The sequence below is a fragment of the Alligator sinensis genome, unplaced genomic scaffold (assembly GCF_000455745.1).
Source record: "Alligator sinensis unplaced genomic scaffold, ASM45574v1 scaffold1621_1, whole genome shotgun sequence".
Lineage (NCBI taxonomy): Eukaryota > Metazoa > Chordata > Crocodylia > Alligatoridae > Alligator > Alligator sinensis.
In genome coordinates this window covers 340,036-364,242 of record NW_005843006.1, presented here as the reverse complement: position 1 = coordinate 364,242, position 24,207 = coordinate 340,036, and the positions used below count along the sequence as shown (strand labels likewise).

The window sequence follows — 24,207 nt, the reverse complement described above, 5'->3', positions numbered from 1 at the left end:
AGCCTGCAGCAGCAGCCTGCCCTGCCCCATGCAGATCCAGGGACATATGCCCCCATGACTCCTGGGGTGTGTGTAGCAACAAGAGCTGCACCACCCAGACAAGCCGCTCACAGCTCCGTCCTGCACCTCACTGGGGCCGCTGCACCTCCCCTAGCCCCAAGCCCCATCCCCACTCCCTCCCCTGCCCTGCTGCAGCCACCAGAAGCCCTCTGCTGGGCTGCTTTGCAGCCCTACTGCTGCCCCATGTTTGGGGGTGCTAAGCTCTATTAGCCCCCACTCCTGCTGTCTGTGCTCACCTCACCTTTCTGCTACATGCATCAGGGTGTCTTTTAGCCTCAGAGGCACTGAGTGTTGGCCATAGCCAAGGATGGGGATTTTGACTGGGGTGTGCCAATGCTGCTGCTGGGAACAAAGCTGGAGGGTCCTGGCTGAAGAGTCTTGCCCCTCAGCTCACATTCAGACCAATTACCATATTTGGGGGTCAGGAAGAAATGTTATCAATGGTCAGTTTGGTATGGACTGCGGGGTTTTTTTTTTGCTTTCCTCTGCAGTGGGGAGCACGGCTTTCTACTTGGGACCTCTTCAACATATATTGACAACCTTTTATAGAAGCAGAGCATTGGCTGCCATGGTTCCCCTGGTTTACCTGTGGCAAGTTAGGATATTATGTCTGTGTTGTGTCAGGATTGACGGTACTCTTATGTAAAGTTTAGAATATGGAGTGGATAAGATAGTTTGGATAGAGATGATCCTGCCTCAGGCAGGAACTTAGACTAGATGACCTCTGGAGGTCTCTTCCAGCCCTACTTCTCTAAGATTTTATGATTATATGAATTAATACTGCTGTCACTCATCCTGCTATCAAATACCCAGACACCTGGGGAGCCACATGGGCCAGATTGGGCCCACAGCGCCAGATAAGTTGGGCAATACTACTTTATAAGAATGGTTCTGATTAACTGAGTCAATTGACCTGATCCTCTTATAGCACGTATAGTCAAGTAATCAGATACAAATCCTAATAATTTAATCACAGCCAAATTCTTCAAGTGTATCCAATAATACTATTTCGATGAATTTTAAATATATACAGTTTGCTAAACATATTAATTTGTTATCAAGATCATTTGGTCCATAGAAAAGTGACAGATGCTAGATTTCTTTAGAAACCCAGTTTAATTAATTTTAACTATAATTAGCAGATTTCCTTGTAGTTTGTGAAATAATGAATACTTTACTCAGTAAACCTATGTTTGGGAGAATATACTATCATTTTTGTGTATAACAGGAAGGTTGAATTCCTGATCTTAGTGTAAGTCCTAACCTTAAGAATGGCATTGCAACCAGTAACTCCATAACAGACTGAGCAACCAATATGACCAGAGACTTTTTTTTAACGGGCTGATTAGAACTCTAGGGGGGGAGGTTACTGTTTTTATTCATAAATATTTAATTCACATTCCTGACAAACTGGGAGAAAAGCTCTCATTTTTTTCCTCCTACTCCTCCAAGTCAGGTAATAAAAAATGTAGTTTTTCTGAAATACCCACTCCCCCACACTTTCCAGCACCTCTTAAAGATGCATAAATATATACACACAGAAATTAGTTAAAAAACAAAACCAAAAACCTTTCAGACCTTCTTTATGCATCATAAAGAAACAAAAGACAAAAACCACTTTTTCCCATTTGCAGGCAGCTTTTAAGGTCTGTGTTGTTTGGGGTCAAACCATAGTCACAATTAATATAGCAGAGCAGTATAATCCCAGTGCTGATGACTTGTTTTAGCAGGCAATAAATTGGTCTTCAGGTCAACAGTTTTATCTATTGATAGTCCTGACAGATTCTCCAAATTTCCCTAAGCGGCGTATTATGCTATGGCTATGCGCATCTTATGAATAGGATACCACATGTTAGGACACGACTTACCTCTCCAATGTCCAGAAACACCACCATATCTACAGTACTGTAGGCAGTCTTTTCTGAGCGAGTAAGGCTATCTTAGGTTTTTTTCACTCTTGAGAAGGCAAAAGTCCTCTCCTTCCAAGGCAAAAACAGAAAGTCTAAAGAAAGAAAGAACACCCTCCCCCTCCCCCCCCCACCCCCCAGCATATATTACCCAGTATCACTGCTTTTGTTCTTAATAACTAGCCTCAAAAGTCTTCTGTTCTCCCCGGCTGATTAATCCTTGCTAGTGACCTTAGTGTAGAAATTCCCTTCTCCTTTATATCAGAGGCTAATTCCTGTCCCATTTATCAGATACTCCTTTGTTCTTTACAAGATAAAATGTTATTTATCCCTGAATTCAAAGATTTTGCGAAGTCCATTTTCCCACAGCACCAGATGGCAAAATGGACTGATAAGCCATTTATCAGAGTATCAGCGTACACACTTCAGGTAGCACAGTTGAAATGTTAGGATTTTCTGACTCCTTGTATCTAAGACCTATGCCAGGGACCCTAACCTGTAAAACAGCTGATTAAACCCTCTGCCTAAATCATATTCCCCTTGACCAGACTTTCCTTTAGACTTTTCTTAGACCTCTTTAGTCAAGTTCCTCCAAGCTATGTTCTTGGCTTCTTTTTTACAGGGAAATACCTTAGCTCTTGATGAATTTTTCTAGCCTGCCATTGCCCTACTGTAGCACTTTTTTTTCAGCAGGGAATCACTGTTGATCTATTTTTCATCCCAGTTATTGATGATGATGAGCCTTTCAGCACAATAATTACCTTGTTAATACCCTCCTATCATCCACCCCTCTGCCCCCAATTGAGGCCAGCCTGCCTTCTATGCATCTCCAAGCATGCCTATCTGCAAGTTACCTGCTTGCTGGACCTCCCAGTCCCATGATCCAGGCAGAAACTAGAGACTGGTTGTATCTGTGCCTGAATTTTCCTTAAAAAGACACCCCACACACATATTATATACAGTACATTTTTATACATAATATTTTACTATTCATCTTCAAATAACTACAATACAAGAAATAAAGCATAATTCTAAAGAAGGCTCCAGAAGAGAGCAGAAAATGAAAGGAAAAAAGACCAAAATAATATATATCAGACCAGGACTTGAACGCAGATTGTTTAATACAATTTGTATCATCCAACACACATGCATCTTTTCTCTTTTGAATTACTAGCCTTTTTCTGAAGGGGCTATTCAGATTTATTTAATAGTTTCTCAGCTAAGATATGACAGCATTTATTTTTTTCTGTTGTACAAATGGATATTTTTTCCCTCCAGTATGCAGAAAATTTGCTTACAGTTTTACTGTTTTTATTTTGATTCCAGAATACTGTACATTTCCAGGGATGTTATTGTCATAACTGAAAAAATACAGTGCCACTCAAATGTTCACTGGATATAAAAGTATTTCTTCACAGTATGATGAAAGCTGGTTGTGAAAAAGAAGGTGTATTCAATATTATGGTAATCATAGTATTTTAAATCTGATTTTTTCAATACTATCATTAATTTAAATAATATATACAAGGATTTAAGTTAATACTGTCATATGATGTCACCTTTTCTGTGCGCCTTCTTTCTTGTTGGCCATCACTAACTGTATCATTTAATCTGTTATTGTCTGAAGCCTATGTTAAAATTACCTAATACTGTGGCACGGCCACTATGGTCACTTAATGCGCAAATGGTATATTAGGAGTTCTGCAGAATGTGACTGTGGCAACGTGATCAAACTATGGACCACATAACAACATTCTGCCCTCTATACAAGTTTGATGGTGGCATTGCAGAGATACATTCCCTTTCCTCAAGAGCATTAGACTGGTTAACTAACTTTAAACTGGACTTATAGGGTGTTTGTACACGCAACGGGTGTTTAGTTTGGTTTAGTTCTCCCTAAATTGAAATGGTGTTTTTTTTAAAAGTCACTGTTCCCACCATTTCAATTTAGGGAGAACTAAACCAAACTACACCCCCTTGGTATGTACACAAGGGTCAGGGGGCCTGATCCTTAAAGCCTACCTACCTCTCCTACAGTGGGGGTGGGAGCTGCCAGCGGGCCAAGCGATCCCTGAGCTGTGGGGGACCCCAGCACTTCCCTCCATGGTGGCAGCACCCCCCACCCCCAAGATGGTACCCAGCCTGGGCAGTCCCAGAGGGCACTACCACGATAGAGGGAAGCACCAGGGTCCCCCCACAGCTCAGGGGCTGTGTGACCCAGTGGCAACTCCTGCAGACAGGCTAGACTTAAAAAAAAAGTGGCAAGGAGCTTGATCTTTTTTTTTTTTCTTCTCCTGGAGCCTGCCTGCCTGCCTGAGCTGTGCAGGGCTCAGTGCTTCCCTCTGTGGCTGAGGCATCCCCTGGGCAACTCCTGGGTCTGCTAGCGGCAGGAAAAGGCAGTGGGGATGGTGCACAAGGTGCTGGAAGCCTGCCACACCTGAGCTTAGCCAAGCACGTTGACTTCCAGCACCCCATGCACTATTGCACTTTGTTATGTAACAAACTAAAATACCTCGGATGGGTTTTACCTTGCTATGTAACAAAGTCATTTAAAGCAGAATATGCCACCGAGCGTGTAAATAGCAACGCCATTACAGTGGAATATGCCGCTGAGCAAGTAAATAGCGATGCCATTAAAGTGGTGCAAAAGGGCAATTAAGCCACTTTACAGGCCAGTTTTGTTGAGTGTACAAAGGCCCATAATTGTTGCTCCAAGTCAGCCATATAAAAGAACAAGACGTAACACTGTAGTAGGTCATCCCCATTCATAGTCCTTGACTATAGACGGACATTAACACCCACTTAAATGTTTTCCTTAGGAATGCACTGGACAATGTATCCTTATATTAATCATACACACACACACACACACACACACACACACACGCTACATCTGTGTGCCTGTGTGTGTGTCAGGGTGGAATCAGACTTGGAAGAAATAATTCTGAAGTGCTGCAGGAGGTGGTGCTAATGGTGGTACTATTTCTGTGGAATTGGCACTAAAGCAATGTCAGGTTATGATAGGGACAACATGGTAGTAGCGGTCCTGACTTTTGGGTAAGAGGCAGAACCTATGTTCTGTTTTCACTGATCAGTCAGGATCCTATGGCACTTGGGATGTGTAATTGAGCATGTGTAGACTTTCCTAGATTCACCTGAGTGAGACCCTGAATTTGGCAGCTGAACCCTGTACCCTGAGGCTTCATTGTTATGGGTCTTCCATATAGCTAACTTAAAGCACGATAAATTTTGCTCATTCATGCTATAATCATTGTATAGACCAGTGATTCTCAACCAGGGTGCTACACAAATGGTAGCACTGTTAGGTGTGCAAACATGATTTACAAGGTATCATTGTACTTGAATACTCACTGTACTCAAAGAGATATCATGTCCTCATGCCCACCCACAGTGGCTGCATTCAAAGGTGAATGAAGGGATCTCTGAAAATGATTCCATGAAGAGAAGATAAATAGGAAATTATACTCTGTTCATTCTATGGTAAAGTTTTTTTAAATTTGTACTGAATTATTCATCACTAAGGTGCCACCAGTATTTTCCTCCCCCTATGAAGGAGTGGCAAATTTTGAAACATGATTACAGTAAGATCTGTAATTCCTTTTTATCTTGTTTACTGTAGTAGCTTTGGAAGTTACTGGTCAGTAATCTCTGTGTTTCTTTTCTAGAGTCACTTTGTGTAAGAAATGGTTCCAGGTGCCTGTCAAACTCTTGCCAAAAGAACTCTACATGTGATGCTGCTGCTAAGGATGATAGTTGCCATTGTGCAGACATATCAGTTGACATTTTGGGGGAAAACTGCAATAAAACCTATGATCCTTGCTCCTCAAGCCCTTGTCTTCAAAATGCTACTTGTTTAAGCACTTCAGGAAACCTCAACTTTACTTGTGAATGCCCTGCTGGCTACAGTGGAGCTACCTGTGAAATGGCCATCAGTATGTGTGACACAAACTTTTGTCAACATGGAGGCACTTGCCAGAATGGGATGGATGGTCTTACCTGTCTTTGCAGTGCAGGGTACACAGGTACATTCTGTGAAACTGATTTTGATGAGTGCATTTCTGATCCTTGTCACAATGGAGCAGTGTGCAGGGATGGAATCAATGGATACTCCTGCTATTGTGTCCCAGGCTACCAAGGCAAACATTGTGACCTAGAAGTGAATGAATGTGCTTCAGATCCTTGCTTGAATGGAGCTACATGCCTGAACCAGATAGGCAAGTATGACTGCATCTGCGCACCTGAGTACATGGGTAAGCACTATTAAAATCATCTTTCTCATTTGGGGCTGTACAGCTATTGTGTTTTATGCACTAACACATATTTCTCACTATTTATTTACTCATTGACATTACAAAATTAGGTCAAGCTGTCTACCGAATGTTGCTTTTTCTGGGTTATCACTTTACTGTAAGCCAGTGGTGCTAGACATGGGAGGATCAGGAAAGTTTTGTATTTTGTAAAATCTAAAGATTGTTTTGACAAAGGTTAAATAACCTCTTTACAGACTGTGAATGACTTTCCGCTTAAGACAATTTTCTTAAATTGAACACACTTGGGGTGCTATGTGGTATGTTTTGGTATTCAGATAAAATCTGCCTGTTATATGTTCTTACACAGAGTATTTAAAAAGTTCAGATTTAGATACCTCTCCACTGGGTGGATCTGCTAATTACAACAAGCAGCACTCTTTGGCCTTGGCACTTGCCCCTCAAGATCATTTTCTGCTTCTTCCATAGCCCTTTTATTGTAATTTTTTTCCCTGCTAAGAATTGCTTACTCAGTTCTTTTAAAATGCCTTACTCCATCTCTCTGTCTCCCTGTACTCATTTGTACCCCCACCCCCACAACCAGACACACACACACACCCCCTGACAGTCCTCTTTCTCCTCCTCCATTTGCTTGACCTCCAGGCTAACTTTGCCTGTCTATAGACCTTTCTAACATACAGTAATATAAATGGCATTGCCTCATATATTATTATTAACTACTAGTTTCTTTCTGTTGCATTCTGCTAATGTATGCAACCTACTGGTGTGACATATTGTGTCTATAACCCCTTCCGCTCATTTTCTTCTATTACCTCTTAACCAAACACCTCCATTTTATTATATGACTGACTCCCCATTTAAACTTCCTTCCATGAATGAAACCCAAAGCTCAGAAGATTTCCTCTAGTGTCAAAATTAGGAACAATAAAATGCAATTTCCTCTAGTTAGTATTCAGGTTGGCTCTTGAAAAGATTCTGACATTTTACATTTTGAGAGTTCTTCTCAAAGAATGGGCCTTTCTGCAGAATAATTGTTAGCATTTCACACAACCAGGCAGGACACTTGTGTTCACATCATATGTCCACTTTCTCATCTTTCAAGCAGCTTGATATATGATGTATTGGAGAGGCTCTTTGGTCGGACGTATTAGGGCAGTGACTGTAGCATAATAATCTAGAAAGTTGATGGACAGCTTGGACAGATTTCTAAAGAAGACCATTGTGTATCAGGTTAGGTGGAGTCCTTTGCCATAGACTAGGGAAAGTGATCTTTACCAACAAAAAATAGGTATTTATAGACTAAACTTTTATTTTTCCAAACACATCTGGAAAAACAAACAAAAATGCATCCATTATGTCTGCAAAATGCATGTCTTTTGAACATGCAATAGATACAAAGATATTTTTGTTCTTGCAGTTTAGCCCAGGTGCTTAAAATGCTTTTATGGTTAATTTCATTGAAAAAACTATAATCAATGAACTCATTCATTATCACAATTGGATTTCATTTGGCATCTTGAACAGTGCACTTAATTAGACAAAAGGCAAAAATATCACATTTTCCTGATAATCATACTACACACAGATACATTTAAGGTGCATGTGTTAATAAATAACCAAGCGATTCTTGCTTACTAGATAATTTGCTCTGTAGGAAAGTATTTGTATGGTTCCAAGTCATTGTTTTAGGTGGCAACCGTATTTAATTTAATCAGTACTTGCACATACATTGCAATTCTCTGTTTCTGAGTGGGATAGGGAGGGGTAGCAATAGGAAAGGAGATTTAGTCGCTTATTTTCAGTGAAGTAAGAAAAAAAAGGCACTAGACAATGGAAAAACTTCAAAAAAGTTGTTTTTAGTGATTCAAATGAGTAAGAAATGCAAGATGTGGTTTAACTAGCCATCCAAAAGTCCCACAAGGGATGGCAAGTCAGAATGCAAAAGCAGATTTCCACTGTCTGACACAGAAATCATTTGGAAGCCAGCCCACAGTTAATATCCCTCATGTGCACACAGACTGTTATTTGAAGGAAGCTTGTTGCCTTCCTGCCACCCTGCTGCTACCAGTGGGGGTGTCAGCCCAGGCCAAGTGATGAGAAAGCTACAGAACTGAAGGAAAGCCAAAGAGGAAAAAGAAGGAAAAACCTATTAACAATCAGCATGGCTACTCAAAATGATCAGACTAGACCCAGACCTCCTGTTGTACTCAGGAAGCTGTATTTGTTTAACCTGCACTGTTAGCTAGGTCTAGGGCTAGATCTATCACACAGGAGCTCTGCTTGAAAGAAAGAGAGACTCCTTAGGAGAAAACTTGATAAAATAATAAAGAAAATAAAAAAGTGTGTGTGTTGGGGTGGGGGAGAGAGAAATGAAGAATTAGAGCAATGCAGACTCCTGGAGGACTGGAGTCACCCTCTCTTTATCACAAAAGCCTATTTTCCAGACAGATTCTCCCTGGCCTTGCCAAATTCATGGAATGTCACCCTGAGTGCTAAGGAATGGAGGAAATAGGGGCTAGCCAAGGAAGGGAAAGAAGTCTAAAATATAAAGGAGAAGAGACTGCAGTGTTTTGACATACAGCTTTGGCACGGCTTCCAGCAGTAACGAGGCTAATAATAATAATTCTATAAAGGAGTAGCTGACTGTTCCTTCAGCAGTAAAATCTCAGCTTTTAAAGGCTGCTTAACCAAATGATTTATCAGGAGCTGTTTTTGTTGTTTTCTGCACCTTGCTGTGAGTTGTGTTAAATGCACAAGCCAGAGGGATTATTGGATGAAAGCCCTGAGGTGTCCCCACTGGTAATAAAAATCCTCATTTACCCTGTCATGGGATCTGGCCAACCGTTATTATCCTGGCCTGACACCATGAATCACTGTGGGAAGTCATTCAGCTTCATCTCATTTCCCTAGGATGTTAAAAAGGTTATAACTTTTGATATGTAGGTAGAGAATGAACAGTAAATCTACAGCAGTAATGTTAACCAAATGCTTGAGTTACTGACTTCAGTTGCTACTTGTTTCATGGGCTATCACTGCTGTTTTGCATGATTGGTATGCTGCATGCAATTCCTAAAATAGCTGAGAAATATCTAACATAATTCTTACACAAGTGGAAGAAGTTAGACTGCATGAAGAACTGAAGAATCGAAAATTTAGCATGAAATCCATAGTTTACTGTGATAATGCACCACATATATTAAATTATTTATAGGACATGTGTCATGCAGCTGTTAAATAATGAAGCTTGTTTAGTTTGTGAAAGCTTCACTAGCTATGCAGGCCAAACGCACTATTTATCTATTGTATTAATTGTACTTTCATTTCACTTAACCAAACAGAATAGAGAACCTGGTGCTTGCTACTTACTGATATCTCCTCACATTTATTATCTTGCTGGACACAACTGAAGCCAATTTCCCATTGCCAGCTGGTGAACATTTAAGTGTAAATTATCAAAGGGGTACCCACAATTCCAAAAACAAATCCCATTCAGAGGCAATACCTGCCTTTTAAACAGAGAGAGCTGTTCCAATGGGTTTCAGTGACAGATAATGGACATAAGAAGACAGTCATCCTAGGTGCAATTCCATTTACTATCACTGAATTACAGCTAGGATACATTAAGCACAATACAAGAATATTGTAGCCTCCCTAAACTACATCTTCAGCTTCTTGATCCTGTCTTTTGGTATTGAGGTAGTTTTCCAAGAAGTAGTGGACACGTTATGTGGATATTTAGTGTAGGTTTGTAACATCCCATACCCCCCTGCCATGTTGTTTAAAAATGCTGCAACATTTTGATGCATGAGACATTCTCTACTTGTAATAATCTTCGGCTACAAATATGGATCAGTACTATTGATTATTATTAATACAGATACATAAGCAGCACTTACTTATAATTAGCTAGTGTCCCTAAAACAAATAACTCCTCCATTTGAGCTAAGGGTTTCTGTATTAATTTTCCAGAGTGGGGAGGTAGGATCCTCTTTATCAAGTCAGTTGCTACAGGTTAGATTCATGATTCTCAACTAGTGAAAACATGATTCACAAGATAAAACCAGAAATTTCAAATAGGAATCCATTGGGTTAAAAACATTCTGAACTATTGTGGTCTTTCTGAGTTCTTTTCAGTAGATTAATATTGCTCTATTATTTGTTTTAATAAAAAAATTGAGTGAGCTGACATTTTCTGAATGGTATCTTGAATCTACTGAGGGTGCATTGAGTCTATCAAAGGACATTTTTAGTCTAAAACGGTTGAGAACCACTGGGTAGATATGTGACATTTCAGATAGATGACAGGAGTTGTACTCATACATAAAAGCCAGGATATGATATTTTGAAATTCCTTTTTCAGGCAAAATGTGATACACAGGCCAAAGTTTTCAAAATGGGTATTTATGGTCAGTCATTTGATCAACTGGCTAGCTTTCCAGGTATTCTGTGCATCCACAACTCTTACAGGAATCGCAATGAGATGTGTGAGCATTCCGCCTCTCTGAAAATCAAGTCACATACTTAGGAGCTTAAATAGGGACTTTAGTACTTGTATGTAAGACAATTTGAAAATCTTGGCTATGATACCTCAGGAAAGCCCAGCTAAGTATTTGTTGGCTTTCCTGTTTTTCCTTTTGGCTGATTGGGACTATGTCTAAAGATGAACACTTGATTTCATTTTTTTAAATTATATAAACATATAGACATAGTGGCCCTAATCGTTCAAAATAGTAAAAACACATGATTCAGTTGAAGGATGTGAACTCTCCCCGTGATTTTAATCCAAACTACTCATGGTCTTTGCTGGATCAGGGTCTAAATGTCCATGCCTGTATGGATATAGATCTGTATGTTGCTATATTTCCATTGTCTTTTTACAACAAACTCCAGCTTATTATTACTGTATTTCAATTGCTTCTTTTACAGTCTTTTTACTTATGGCAGCATTTTAAACCTTTAGAAACTATTCTTTTTCATGTGCTTCTAAAAAATGAAATGCTTTTGAATGTCAGCCAATTCGACAGAGGACAGGAAGGCATACCTTCACATGGTGGCTAGAGACAGCAGAGAGCATGGGGCTGTTTTTCTAAAACACTGGTGCCAAAGGCAGGTTACTGGATGTGATACAGTCAAAACAGCAAATCCTATGGTTTTATGTTAATTACCAGGCTGTTCTCTGATCTGTAATTTTATATCTGTTTGAGTTGAGACTCTGAGACTCTGTTGCACAGAACTTATTTTTGTCACATGGTTTTCAGTGTTCATAGTGAGCTGTTAACAAGCTCTGGCAAATTTACAGTCACTAGACAAGAGTTCTGCAAACACATTTTTTGCAATTACAATACGTTCATAGGGCAGTGACCACAGAGGGATTGCTTGCTAGATGTGGATGCAATGTATGTTACCACCAAACTTTAGGGGATCATCCCAATTTTAATGCATAACACTGCACTCTTCAAATAAGTAGAACTACTGCTGAAAGCAATGGCTGGTTATATCAATGAAACCTCATTCAGCAACACAGGATTGGTAACTTCACCCAAATGTAGTGTTCTGTTATGTTAGATACATTTTAAGATATTAGTTACTATATTTTTCAAATAGAGCTTCTTATAAGGCAGGATAAAAAGTTAAAAATCATATTTTATGCATTAGTATGTTTGTAAAGAAAATTAAAAACAACAATTAGCACTTAAAATAGTATAAAGTTAGATCACTTTCAAATTTTATTTTGATATATTAAGATCTTTTCAGCTATTCATCAGCAAAATAGGATTTTGCCATACTTATTATTGTTTAAATTCAGTCAGCAACCAAGTAAGGGCCTTATTACCCATTAATTTTAGGTGGCTCCTGGAGCTCTTAACCCCTGGATTGTCCACACATTAGCACCTGAAACTAATTTTAAGTACAGTTTAGGTGGCTTAAAGTTATGCCACTCCAGGGCAGGTTTATCTGATCCATATTACCTAGCTCACATTCCGTTAATGTGTGGCCACTCCCTACAGATGAGTCTCCCAAGTTGCAGTCCCCCAGCATCCCAGGATGCAGTGTCCCTTCCCTGATCCTCCTGCTCTGTGTGGACAAACTTTCCATGCCCTGAACTCTATTGCCCAGGGGATGGTTTTTGCCCCAAGCCAACTCCCCCACCCACCTCTGGGAGTATGCAGGGATGCATCGCCACGCAAACAGGCTGCAGAGCACATGCCAGCTAACCAGGTCACAAGGCATGGACAGGTGTAGGAGTGAGGTCTAGCTGGTTAGGAACAAGATTGGAGGCTGGATCAGGTCCCCACAAGTTGGGGTTTCCTTCCCAAGGCAAGGGCAGTAGCTCCCTCAAAAGCAACGTCCCTCACTGCTCCTACCTCCCAGCTACCCTGGGAAGCACGATCAGAAGCCCCCACACCCCAATCCCAATTTATTAAAACATGAGACCTTCTTTATTTCCTCTTTGTTTCTTTTTAATGTTTTTACTTTATTTTATTTTATCCTTCAGTGGTTGGCGGGCTGACTTCATTTCATCACCTTTCTTCCACCCCCCATTTCCTTTCCACTGCTCATTTTGTTACCCACTCCCATCCTGTTAATTCTCTGCCTCCCAGCTTCATGTTCCCACCCCCTCCCCCAATTCATCTCTTATAGACCTCCACCTAGAGCAGGGGTAGAAGTAAAGTGCCCATCTTTTCAAAATGAAAAGGCAGGATACATGCCCAATTCCACACTGCTACAACTCCCGCTATTGCTGGGTAAGCAGGGGATGCTCAACCAGCATGGGGCTCCCAGAGTAAAGGCAGCAGGGCATGTAGCCCTGAGCCCACAACAGGCAGCCCACATCTGTCCCCACCCTTTAAACAAATTTGGTGGGGCACATGCTACCCGTGCCCCCCCGGGGGGTGAGCACAGCAGCAGGGAGCCATGGCCCCCCGCAGTCCCTGGTCAATCCACCCATGACTCCATCCTACTCCCCACCCTGGCCCCATGCATTGCTTCAGCTGGGCAGCTCCCCCAGCCCCTGATCCACTCCCTCCCTTACCATGAGGGCCTCAATTTGCCCCTGAACCTGCTCCTTTATTTCCCCTCCTTCCCATAAACTTACCTGCAGGGAGCTGCTCTCCATGTGGCCTGGCTGTCTTGCTGAACATATGCATGTGTGCAGGTGTGCACACACGCACATGGCACTCCCTGCGTCTCACTCCCAGAATGCTGCCAGTCTGCAAGGGGAAAACCACCATTCCCCAATCCCTGCATGACGTTGTGAATCTGGGACAAATGCTGTCCCAGAGTCATGCAGCCTGGGACCGGGACTTGATGATCCCATTCTGGGACTGCCCTGCCCAATCAGGGACAGGTGGTCACCCTAGGTAGCAGCCATATAGGTGCACCAGCCCTATAGGTGCAACTCACAGCTGTTGCTTCTAGTCTGACCCCTGCTCACCAACCCTCTAGACTAGGGACAGAAATTAAACATAAGCCAGTTTAAGTGATCAGAAACTGGTTTAAACCTGTAACAGAATAGAAGTTCAGTGCACATAAATCAGTTTCAAAATGGCTGAAACTGGTTGAAGATAAACCTGGTTTAATTTAGTATCAGTATTTTTCAGCCTTGGGCTGAGCTGGGCTGGGTTGTCTGCTTCAGAGAGCAGGGCTGGTCCCACCCCACCTCTGCTCCCTAGCTGAAGCAGCAAGAGCTGGATCCCTGGCTGGCTCACTTCCCCACTCCGCCCCGCCAGGTAAACCCTTGCTAGAGTCTGGGGCCAGGGAGAGGGGTTAGACTTCCCTTCCCCTGAGTACAGAGTTGCTCTGCCCTGCTTACTTTGTGCTGGCTACAACTGTGGATTACAAGTCCCAGAGGCACCTGGAAGCAGGAAGAGGAAGTGATAAGAAACTCTATAGAGTCCTGCTCCTGTAAGTTTGGACTACAAATCCCAAAGACCTTAGGGGCAGCAGGAAGAAGAAGTGAACACACAGCCTATGCTGGCTACATGCCAGAGAGCCATGTCCTAGAGCCCCCTGGCTTCTGGCTTGAACCACTGTAGGCATGTGGCTGCATTTCCTGCCTGTTTATTTGCTTATAAATTCAATCTTTGCATCTTACATTAACCTGCAAAGACTTGAATCAATTCAGCTTCAGGCTTTTTGACTGTCTATAGATAGCCCTAATGGTAAGTCACAGCTGTGAAAGCGGGGGACAGTCGGAGAAGGTTTTTAGCCCTAGGGTGTGGCTGCTCCAAACCTGAGCTAGCGCTAACACCGAACAACATGTGAGCAGTTCAAAGTGCAATTTGTAACAAGGCCCTCGGTGTTCAATTCTGGTGGCCTTAAGGTTTGCAAAACTGCACTAAATTAAAATGCACATATTGCCCAGTATGTGTCACATTGCACTGTCTATAAATATAGAGCTATATACTTTTAAACTGCATATTTTTATTCCACTAATGAGGAAATGAAGCTTAGCATACACAAAAAGAACATTCTAAGCTGGCCTGTCTATATGTTGCAAATGTTACTATGTCCTAACCCTACATTTTTAAAATTTTCTCTGCCTGGCACCACTATAACAAACTGGTCCCTTTCAGAGTCAACAGCCTCTTCTTCTACAGGGAGTTTTCCATAGTATAAGAAATATTAATGAGATCTGAGGACAGGACATGATGTGCAGAGTTAGGATTGTTAATTACAATCAGCATACTTGCTAAAGCTGATTTGATTCTACTCCATTCATACTGCTTTTGACTATTTCTATCTGTGGAGCTCTCCAGTGACACAGATTCATATATGAAGACATTAGTATTTTCTGAGCAAATGGCAAAAAACAGAAGCAACTTGAGGTCAAAGCACTGCACTATTCTCATTACAGCTTCCAGCAAGATGTATGCAAGCTAAAGTAGCTAAAGTGAAACATACAGCCCTTCTGGAAATAAAGAAAATATTAGCAGGTGGCTTTATGTGAGCAGTATCACTGCTATGTTTACAGGGGATATATATGAAGAAATAAATCACTGTCTTGTTGAAGAAGCACAGACCTGGCTTCTGTAGTAGACTGTGAAATGAACTTGCTGCATGACTTTGGATACAACTTACCTTGTTAACATTGATGGGTTTGAGTTCTGCTCTTATTGACATTAATGGTGGAGGAGCAGACCCACAATGCAATCTGAGATCTGTGTGTGTGGTATGTGCTAAAGAACCTATTTATTATTACTATCAGATACTGAATTGTATGCAACTTTTAGATGGACCTTGATAAAAATTATCTATTACTGTTTTGCAAAACTAACCTAATTTTAAATTTAGGATTTCTTTTTGAGTAAAATTTAGTCAGAATCCAAAGTTCTGCAATCACACTGTGAGCTTTATGGAAATCTCATATGAATGTTTTTGTCCTGATCCTAGCAAGACTTGGAGCACTAGAATTAGAAAGGCTGCAAACATCATCTTCATCTTGTTATCTAAATCCAGTACCCAAAGTTCAAAATACAGGGAGGCTTGGGGGTGCTGACCCCTCCCCCAAACAATGAGACCCCCATAAGTCTCACCATAAGACGCAAGAGCCCCTAGCACATCCCACACCTTTCTAAGCAGATCAGGCAGCAGCAGCTCCTACCGCCGCACACCCCTCCCCCGCCCCAAGAGTCAAAGTGTAATTTGAACCCTGACAGCGCCCACTATTAGCACCAGCAGAGCCATTGCAGTACTTGAGCAAGAAAGAGAGGCTTCCCTGATGTCCACAGTGAGACAAGGTCACAGAACTATGCCCCATGCAACACAACCAAGAAGGATGAACTCACCACAGGCAAGCCACATGCAGAGCCACAACAATTTATTGAGGGTGAGCAATAGCCACAATCCAAGTGTCTGCTTTCTAGATCTTGTCATTACTACACAACAGGACTGAGTGAATGACAGACAAAAGGACACGAGTTGCAGCAGAGCAAAATGGTTTTTGTTATCAGAGACTTCTCCATTTTTAACTCAAGCCATGGTATGACTAGCCTTTGTGTGGGTGTAAAGTGGTGGGGAGGGGTGAAGGCAGCACCATACGCAAAGCACTGACTCACTGGCTGAGAAGTACAGGCCATGTTCTTTCCAGACTGCCTAAAAGGGAAGCAGGTGAGGAAAAAGCCAATGTCAAAGAAGCTGTATGCTGCCCCCTTTCCAAAATGTTGATTTAACTGATGTAACTACTACCCTGGTGTGCACTGTGTGGGAATCACCAAGAGTAATTTTACATGCACACCCTTGCCCCACCTTCCAAGACACCAGAGGAAAAGTCTAGGTCTTACAAATTAGAGAGAGGCCAGTAGCAGAAAATCAAGACATAAGCAATTTTTCTAAGAAAGAAACACACATCTAGAGGTCAGAGAGGATGGAACTTGGCTCCTGCTTCTTTTCCTGATTCTCCTTGTGATATATAGTGAACTATTCCTATGGACATTTTGTGGGTACCATGAAACAACAAGAAATCAGGCTCGGATTTTCAAAGATTGTATGTGCATATATAAATATGTGTATATATTTGTGTGTGTGTATACATATAGGCTGTGTGAAACAGCACCATTCCATTTTGACTTCCGTTTCAACAGGACAGTGTTTCATTTCAAGTTTTGTTTAGTTTTGAAACCACTGTTCTTTTTTGTTTCATCGAAACTGTTTTGATGTTTCACCCATAGGGTATAATGGGGAAGTATGAAACTGCCTATAACTTGGGCATTTCTTGCCTGATTTAGATGAAACTGGCGGTATATACTTTTAAAAGTCTATACCCTACTTAAAAGGTAGCCCCTTCTGAGGCCATGAAGCCTGCCAAGTTTCAAGGATACAGGTGCAGCGGTTTCTGGGAAACTGCACTTCAGGCTGCTGACAAGAAAAACTAATGTCATGTGTGTATTAAGGCACAGCTGGGTGAAAACTGCAGGCATGTTAGGCCCTGCTGAGGCCCTGGAGCCTGCCAGCTTTCAAGGGGATAGGTATAGAGGTTTCTGGGAAACTGCACCTCAGGCTGATGACAAGCAAAACTTGTGACATGGGTGACACTGTGTGTGTTAAGGTATGCCCTCACTGGCGCTGGGGCCTCTAGATGACACAGTAGTGTGCCTCAATGAGGTCTCCTCCTCCCCTACAGCCTAAGCTCAGTCCACCACTGTAAATGACAACAAGTAATAAAATAACTTAGTGAGCACACAATAGCATCAGCATCATCCCAGGCAGAACTGTCACAGAGCCTTTCTTTCCTCTCCTGGAGGAGCTTCTTCTCACCGTGTGTGTTAAGGCACACCCTCACTGTGCGACTGTGTGTGTGTTAAGGTACACCCTCACTGGTGCTGGGGCCTCTACCCGACACAGTAGTATGCCCCACTGAGGTCTCCTCCTCCCCTACAGCCTCATTCTGGTCCACCACTTTAAAAGACAACAGGTAATTATTAAGTAAACAGCACAGTAGCACCAGCAGCATCTCAGGCAGCCAAACTATCACAGGCTAGAGCCTTTCTTTCCCTTCCTGCAGGAGCTTCTTCTCCAGCAGCTGCCAGAGAACTCTCCATGCCAGCACCAGCCCTGGGGCTTAGATGTGCCCTGCCCTGCCTCCTTCCAGTCAGGTGCTAGGGGTGTTGGTCTAAGGACATGATACTGGCAGACAAGGTCCTTTCCTTTGGGTCAATCTAATCTGGTATATTTTAGCAGACCAGCTGAATAGTTAGTTACAGAAATTTATCTTAGCAAGCTTTCAGGTTGAAAAACCCTTTGTCAGGCTGACGAAGCACCTGCAGTTGGTCTGTGTGTGTGCTCTTCCTAGATGGAAGGAATAGTAAAGCAGCCAGAGGCTGGCATGCAGTGCAGGCAAGAAAGCCAGTCAGTGAAAATGGAAATGGAGGCATCAGGGGGTAAGGGACAGGCTGGGGTGGGAGGGGAGGGAGGGGAATATAGTAGCACAAGTAAAAGTGCAAAGGTACCTGGGAAGTCAGATGTCTGGCAGGTAGTGTGCCATAAATCCAATGTTTATATTGAGTCCATGAGTTTCTGTACCTACTATGTAGGTGGCTGATGAAGTGAAGTTCATAGGCCCAGCTGTCTCTTCACTCTCTCAGGCACAGGTTTCTCCTTGCTGCTTCTGGAAGCCTCATCCCTGCTGGTTGTAAGAAAGAGTCTGTGTCTCAGTTTGATGGGGGGGAACTTACAGGTCTCCCTCTACCCCCTTTTCCTCCCCTCTCTGAAGGATTGTCAGCTGCTTTTCCACCACACTTCATGGTGGGTTTCATAGTTTCTTGTTTTTATACAAATATTTAAATGTATCTGCATTCCTATATAAATTCTATGAGGTATGTAGTATATGCCGCAAGATATAAATGTATTGAAATAAAATATAAATGCATCTCCCTTCCTATATAAATTCTATAGTGTAATATCCAATATAATTATAACATTGAAAAGAATAAATCAATGAATATAATAATAAAATAAAGGTGTCTAAAAGAAAGAAAAAGGTATTGTGGAATCCCACTTGCTAGGCTAGGCTAGCAAGTAGGAAATCATTCAAACCAATGCTAGTAGTAGCCTTCGTTGTCTAACACTCCTGAGCTGCTGGAAGACACAGCTCAGTAACTGTCAGACCCTAAGGCAGAAAGCAGGCCGGTTCAAACAATGCTACCTTTTATGCTGTTTTTCCATCCCTCCCCCAGAACACTGGAATTGGAAGGGACCTCAGGAAAGGATCACAGTCACTGGCCAGCTACACAGTCAATATGAGAGCAGTCCTTTCCCCCTCTTCCCCCTCCCTCTCCTTACTTTCTGTTTCCCTGCAGGCAAGCCCAGCTTGATCTTTGAAACTCGAAACGTTTTGAAACTTTTGAAACATTGTGACTGCCCTTGTTTCACTTCAAGGCTGTTTTGAAGCCTTTCATTTCTTTTCAGTGTTGCTGTTTGAAGCTCGAAATGAGCCAAAACAGCATCAAAATGTAACACTTGAAGAAATTTCACACAGCCCTAATATACATATACATATACAGTTAAATCCTTAAAGACCAACTCAGTTAGACCATTTTTTAATTAATTCTACTAACCGTAAGACTTACAAGTCTCAACAGAGTTAATTTACATTACTAGTTCTTCACATTTGCTACTAGAAACTAATGTAGCCATAACATGGTGTTAATAGAAAATTAAAGGATTTGGTTTCCATGTTAAATAGTTAACTAACAAGATGTTAGTGTAATTATTTCTTGTGAATGGCAGTTGTTTTGTTCTTCTCCTAAACATGCAAAAAACAAAACAACCTAAAACACCATAATCTTTATAAGCCTCACTAAAGAGGAAAATGCTTTTTCTAAAAAGATGCAATTGCTTGAAGACTGCTTATGTAAATATGATATTTAACATGTCCCCTGAATAAAAAAAAGCTGTAGAATTAACACTTTACTTTTGTGTTTTGTTTTGTTTGTTTTAAGGAATAAACTGTGAGCTGGAAATTGATGAGTGTTTGTCACAGCCTTGTTCAAATGGTGCAACCTGTCATGATTCTTTGGGTAACTATTTCTGTACCTGTGCACTCGGATTCCTAGGTGATCTCTGTGAAATCAACATTGATGAATGTGCCAGTCAGCCATGCCTCAATGGAGGGCAGTGTATAGATGATGTCAATAGGTATGTATTCTAGAGTAATTAATATGCAAGAAGTGACAAATGTCTTTTATCTTCTCTGTTAATAGCTGAAATAATACATATCTCTGATACCGACAGATTTCAGTGCAAATTTGGGAGGCATTAAGGAATGCAGGATTGGTCCCAGATCTGGCAAGATAGTGAATGCTTATTGTATATATTGATTTGTACTTTTAAAAAATCTACTACTTAAAAAAATCCAGCTCTGCACAATGATTATTTAAGGTAAATTCAACACTGTTCTGCTGAAGTCCGCCAACACTTTAGTTTATTAATCAAGCTGGGGAATTGTATAAGATATATGATCACAGCTTCCCTCAGCTGTCTAGTTTGCTCAATAGAACCATCAAAAAAAGCGGCAAAAGAGGTTCAGTAAAATCTTTGTTATCCGGCATGAGTGAGGAATACCGGGTGCTGGTTATGTAAAAATTCCAGATATCTAAAAATGCTGGAGCTGGGCGGGGAGGGGGGAAATGGAGCTTGCACGCAGTAACAATGGTGTAGGGTGGTGGATGGTGGTGGCAGCAACATGGTGCCAATTAATAAAGTATTCATAGATTTCATAGATCATTAGGGGCTGGAAGGGACCTTGTAGATCATCGAGTCCAGTCCCCCTGTACTAGGCAGGAAAAGACAACTGGGGTCAAGTGATCCCAGCAAGGTGACTGTCCTGTCTCCTTTTGAAGATTTCTAGGGTAGGTGACTGCACTACCACTGGAAGGAGTTTATTCCACAGTCTGGACACCCTGACTGTGAAAGAGTTTTTCCTGGAATTGAGCCTGAAGTAACCTTACACGAGTTTGTATCCATTGCTCCTGGTCTTCCCCACGAGTGCCCTGGTGAACATCTGTTCACCAAGTTCTTGATGTACTCCCCGATGTAGCGGTAAACTGCTACCAAGTCCCCTCTCAGCCTTCTCTTCTGTAGGCTGAAGAGGCCCAAGTCCCTCAGCCTCTCCTTATATGGCTTATCTTGCAAGTCCTTGATCTTATGGGTGGCTCTTCTCTGTACCCTCTCAAGTTTTTCCACATCTTTGTTGAAGTGAGGTGCCCAGAACTGGATGCAGTACTCCAGCTGCACTCTCACCAGTGCGGGGTACAGTGGGAGTATCACTTCCTTAGTTTTGGATGAGATGCAACAGTTAATGTATGCCAGCATGTTGTTTGCCCTGCTGGCCACAGCATCGCACTGTTCATGCGATGGTCGATCACCTTTCAGCCGTGGTGCAAGTCAGATTGTTGCCACTGAACCTGTAGGTATGTTGGGGATTGTTTGCCACCAGATGGAGCACCTTACACTTCTGAGTGTTGAACTTCATCTGGTTCTGGCACACCCAACTCTCCAGCCTGTCCAGGTCCTCCTGTATCTGCAACCTATCTTCTGGCATGACCACGCTCCCCCATAACTTGGTGTCATCTGCAAACTTGACCAGAGAGCTTTTCACCCCCACATCCAAATCATTGATAAAGATGTTGAAAAGCACCAGGCCAAGCATGAACCCATACGGGACACCACTGGCCAGGGTCCACTTGTCACCATGACAACACAAATTCGTTCATGAGAACTCTCTGGGTCCTACCATGCAGCCAGTTTTCCACCCACTGAACTGTTGAGCAGTTAAGCCCACAATCTTCCAATTTTTCCACAAGGATATCATGGGATACTAGATCAAAAGCCTTTTGGAGGTCTAGGTATATAATGTCAACCTTCTTTCCCATGTCCAGGTGGCAAGAGACCTGTTTGTAGAAGGAGATGAGATTGGTAAGGCAAGACCTACCCACGACAAAGCCATGCTGGCTATCGTGAGCATATCACACACAGATTTTTTAATGAGTTTTTTCCAGGATTTTCCCTGGGATGGAGGTTAGGCTGATTGGCCTATAGTTCCCCGGATCCTCCCTCTTCCCCTTGTTGAAGATGGGCACAATGTTGGCCCTCTTCCAATCCTCAGGGATCTCCCGTGTGCCACGATTTCTGATAGAGTTTTTCCAGGGGTTCTGCAATGACCTCAGCCAGCTCCATCAGCACTCTCAGGTGAAGTCCATCTGGTCTTATAAATGTCTAGCTTTTCTAGCTGGTTTTGCACCAGCTCAGCATCCACAGTGGGAAGGCTATCATTCCCATCATGACCCCCATGATCCTTATCTTGCTTGCCTTTCCCCTTGGTCCGGTGAAATACCAAAGCAAAGTGAGCATTCAGGAGTGCATTTTTTTCCTGAGTGTCCATTCCAGCTGTGCCAAGGTGCTAAACAGGTGTCCCACACTTCCATTTGTTTTCCTTCTGCTCCCAACATACCTAAAAAAGGACTTCTTATTGTCCTTGACTCCCTTGGCTAACTTAAACTCTGTCACCACCTTAGCTTTCCTAATCATGTCCCTACAAGTGTGGAACCACTGTTGTATAGTCCTCCTTGAAGACTGTCCTTAGCTTCCACTGTGTGTACGCCTCTTTTTTTCTTTTTCAAGAGGACCACAATGTCTCTATTGATCCAGGAGGACTTGCCAGTATTCCAGCTAGTAGAATGCTGGATAACAGGGATTTTACTGTAACAGTAATCTTAGTACTGGATTTTGCTAGCTAGTGTTCAGGCATATAGGACTACAGGTCCCTATCCACATATACAAAGAAAAGGAAGTGAAAGTGAAAGTCCCTTTTGCCTAAAGTAAGTAACCCTACAAAAAGACAAACAGAGTACAGACAGGCCAGAATCCTGATCCCTGACCTTTGATTGCTGCATTACAAAATGAATACATTTTAGAGCTGGTCCTCCACACCCACTAGAGGGGACTAAAGGACAATAATAAAGGTCAGACATACCCTTAGGGGAGACAGATTACAGCCCACACAATGGCTGAATGTCTCTGACTTTCCTTTACACTACATACATGACAGGAAAAAATAGGAAAAAATATATAAAAGTAAATTGTATCATACAGCAGTTAATGCTGGGGAAAGAGCAGCTAGTTAATCGAGGCAATTTACCTGTCAGTTCAAGGTTATTTTCTACTATGAATCTTCCACTTCTTAAAGAGCTATTATGAAGGTACCAGCTTTCAAAAATCAGTCTGAAAAGCCATGTCAGCAAGCACCTGGGCTTGACTTGAATTCATAAAGGGACAAAGAGCATGTTCTAGCAGTGAGCTTTTGCTCATACTGCAACATTCAACTAACCTTATAGAATTCCATTTCTGTAGTACCACATGAGCAATATAAAGCAGTCTGTGATCTTCCAATGCAACTGAAGTATGACTGGAGAGAAGAAGTCACCTTGTACTGACACTTACTCAGTAGATTTCATAGACATTAGGGCTGGAAGGGACCTCGGAAGATCATCGAGTCCAGCCCCCTGCCCAAAGGGCAGGAAGTCAGTTATTTAGAAGTGGAGTTATTTAGAAACTGAAATCCTTTGAAAATGCATGCGTGTGGTAAGCAACAACAATGCTCCTTCAAGTCAGACCAGATCACACTCATTTACCTACTGGGCTAAGTACAGACAGTCAAAAAGCCCAAGGCTGAATCAGTTCAGTCTTTGTATGTTAGTCTAAACTGCAGAGATTAAACTGAGAAAAAACTGAACAGACATTTACTTTTGATTCAGGAAATGCAGCCACATGCCTGCAGTGGCTCAGGCCAGAAGCACAGCAGCGGGACTCTATATGGTTGCTTAACACTTCCTTTTCTTGCTTCCAGGAGCCTCTGGGATTTGTAGTCCACAGTCACAGCCAGCAGTAAGTTTGGCAGGGCAGGGAAGCTGTGTACTCAGGGAAAGGGGGGTTTAACTGGGGAAGGGGGGGTTTAACACCCCTCTCTAGCCCCAGACCCTAGCTGGGGTTTGCTTGCAGGACCTGTCCCTGCCTTCCTCCGCCCCCCAACCCTTCTTTGCTGAAGCAGACAGCACAGCACAGCTCAGGGCCACAAAGCATGCTGTGGGGATGTGATTTAACTTGAACCAGGAAGGTGTCTGGGACAGAAGTTTCATAAACCAGTTTGACCTGAATCAAAGTCTGATACTAAATTCAACCAGGTTTAACTTAAACCTGTTTCAGCCATTTTGAACTGAACTTCTGTTCTGTTAATTACAGGTTTCCCTTGATTGTTGCAGATTCTGTATATGTGAATTTGCTCTTATGCAATGAGCATTTTTAGACCCATAATTCATTATATGTGAGGTAAATTCACCTTTATGTGACTGGCATAGGCACCCCTGCCCAGGCAGGTAAGTCTGTGGAGGCAGGGCAAAGGGCCATGGGGCCAAGGCCCCACTCAACCCAGTCCCTGCTGCAGCAGCCCCAGGAGT

General features: G+C 42.3%; 1 protein-coding gene across 1 annotated transcript in view; it reads left to right on the top strand.

Moving 5' to 3' along the window:
• Positions 1-24,207, top strand: part of CRB1 (crumbs 1, cell polarity complex component) — a 129,145-nt gene that overhangs the window by 5,765 nt on the left and 99,173 nt on the right. Inside the window, exons 2-3 of the mRNA XM_006036703.1 lie at positions 5,654-6,238; positions 19,696-19,891. Of these exons, the coding sequence (XP_006036765.1) occupies positions 5,654-6,238; positions 19,696-19,891 (781 nt within the window). The remainder of the gene's footprint in view (positions 1-5,653; positions 6,239-19,695; positions 19,892-24,207) is intronic.